Consider the following 1,037-nt stretch of genomic DNA (forward strand, 5'->3'; position numbering starts at 1 on the left):
GTTGTGAGAAAGCCACTAAACAAAGAAGGCAAGAAACCCAGGACCAAAGCTCCCAAGATTCAGCGTCTTGTTACTCCACGCTTCCTGCAGCACAAGCGCCGGCGCATTTCGCTGAAAAAACAGCGCACTAAGAAAAATAAGGAGGAGGCTGCAGAGTACGCTAAGCTTTTGGCCAAGAGAATGAAGGAGGCCAAAGAGAAACGCCAGGAACAGATCGCCAAGAGACGGAGGCTCTCCTCTCTGAGAGCTTCTACCTCCAAATCCGAATCCAGTCAGAAATAGAATTTTCTATGTGTGGCAAATAAATAAGCTCATGTATTAAATCTCAAAAAAAAAAAATTGCAGTGTACAGTCTTGTTCTTGTTTTTATGTGTTGTCATATGGCTTGAAGTCTTAGCGGCCCTACGTACGATAGCTGTGAACCCTGTACTATCCTGAACCGGTCTCACTGTCTCTGGTACACCTACCCACATTGCCACAAGTACTGTGGCAATGCATCTCATCTGGGGTCTTCCTCTCCTGCATTATCCCTCCACCTTTCCAAGCATGATGTTCTTCTCCAAAGAGAGGTATCCCCCACTCCAACACCCTAGTGAGACAGTACAAGATAGCACACAAAAGTCAGGCAGGTTTCACCATGGTAACAAAGGGACCAAAAAATGAAATTATTAGATCAGTTCCCTTTACAATAGCCACCTAAATGATGACATTTTAGGAAGAAATCTAACAAGAGATACATAAGATCTATATAGAGAAAGGCTGTAATTACACAGGAGGAGAGTGTCCATCTTTTCCTCACAGAGCAGCTGGAGAATCTGAACAACTTGCTTTTATGTTGGCAGTGCAACTCTGCTCACTATGCCGCCTGAGCTCCAGACTCCTAGATATAAAGCCTAAAGAAATGAAGGGGAAACAATAAAATACTCACACCCATGTTTACTGCAATCTTCTTCACAATAGCAAAGGGTAAGAAACACTTCAAGGGATTATTAAGGATTGAAGAAACTGTCATACATTCACATAATATAATACTATGG

At 42.8% G+C, this 1,037-nt stretch overlaps 1 protein-coding gene across 1 annotated transcript in view; it reads left to right on the top strand.

Annotated features, from left to right (window-relative positions):
- The window catches only part of LOC102854204 (DLA class II histocompatibility antigen, DR-1 beta chain-like), a 58,229-nt gene extending 57,947 nt beyond the window's left edge, over positions 1-282 (top strand). Inside the window, exon 6 of the mRNA XM_006882178.1 lies at positions 26-282. Within this exon, the coding sequence (XP_006882240.1) occupies positions 26-282 (257 nt within the window). The remainder of the gene's footprint in view (positions 1-25) is intronic.
- The last annotated feature ends 755 nt before the right edge of the window (positions 283-1,037 follow it).

This window comes from Elephantulus edwardii, unplaced genomic scaffold, assembly GCF_000299155.1.
Source record: "Elephantulus edwardii isolate Elephantulus edwardi_28Jun2011 unplaced genomic scaffold, EleEdw1.0 scaffold00017, whole genome shotgun sequence".
NCBI lineage: Eukaryota > Metazoa > Chordata > Mammalia > Macroscelidea > Macroscelididae > Elephantulus > Elephantulus edwardii.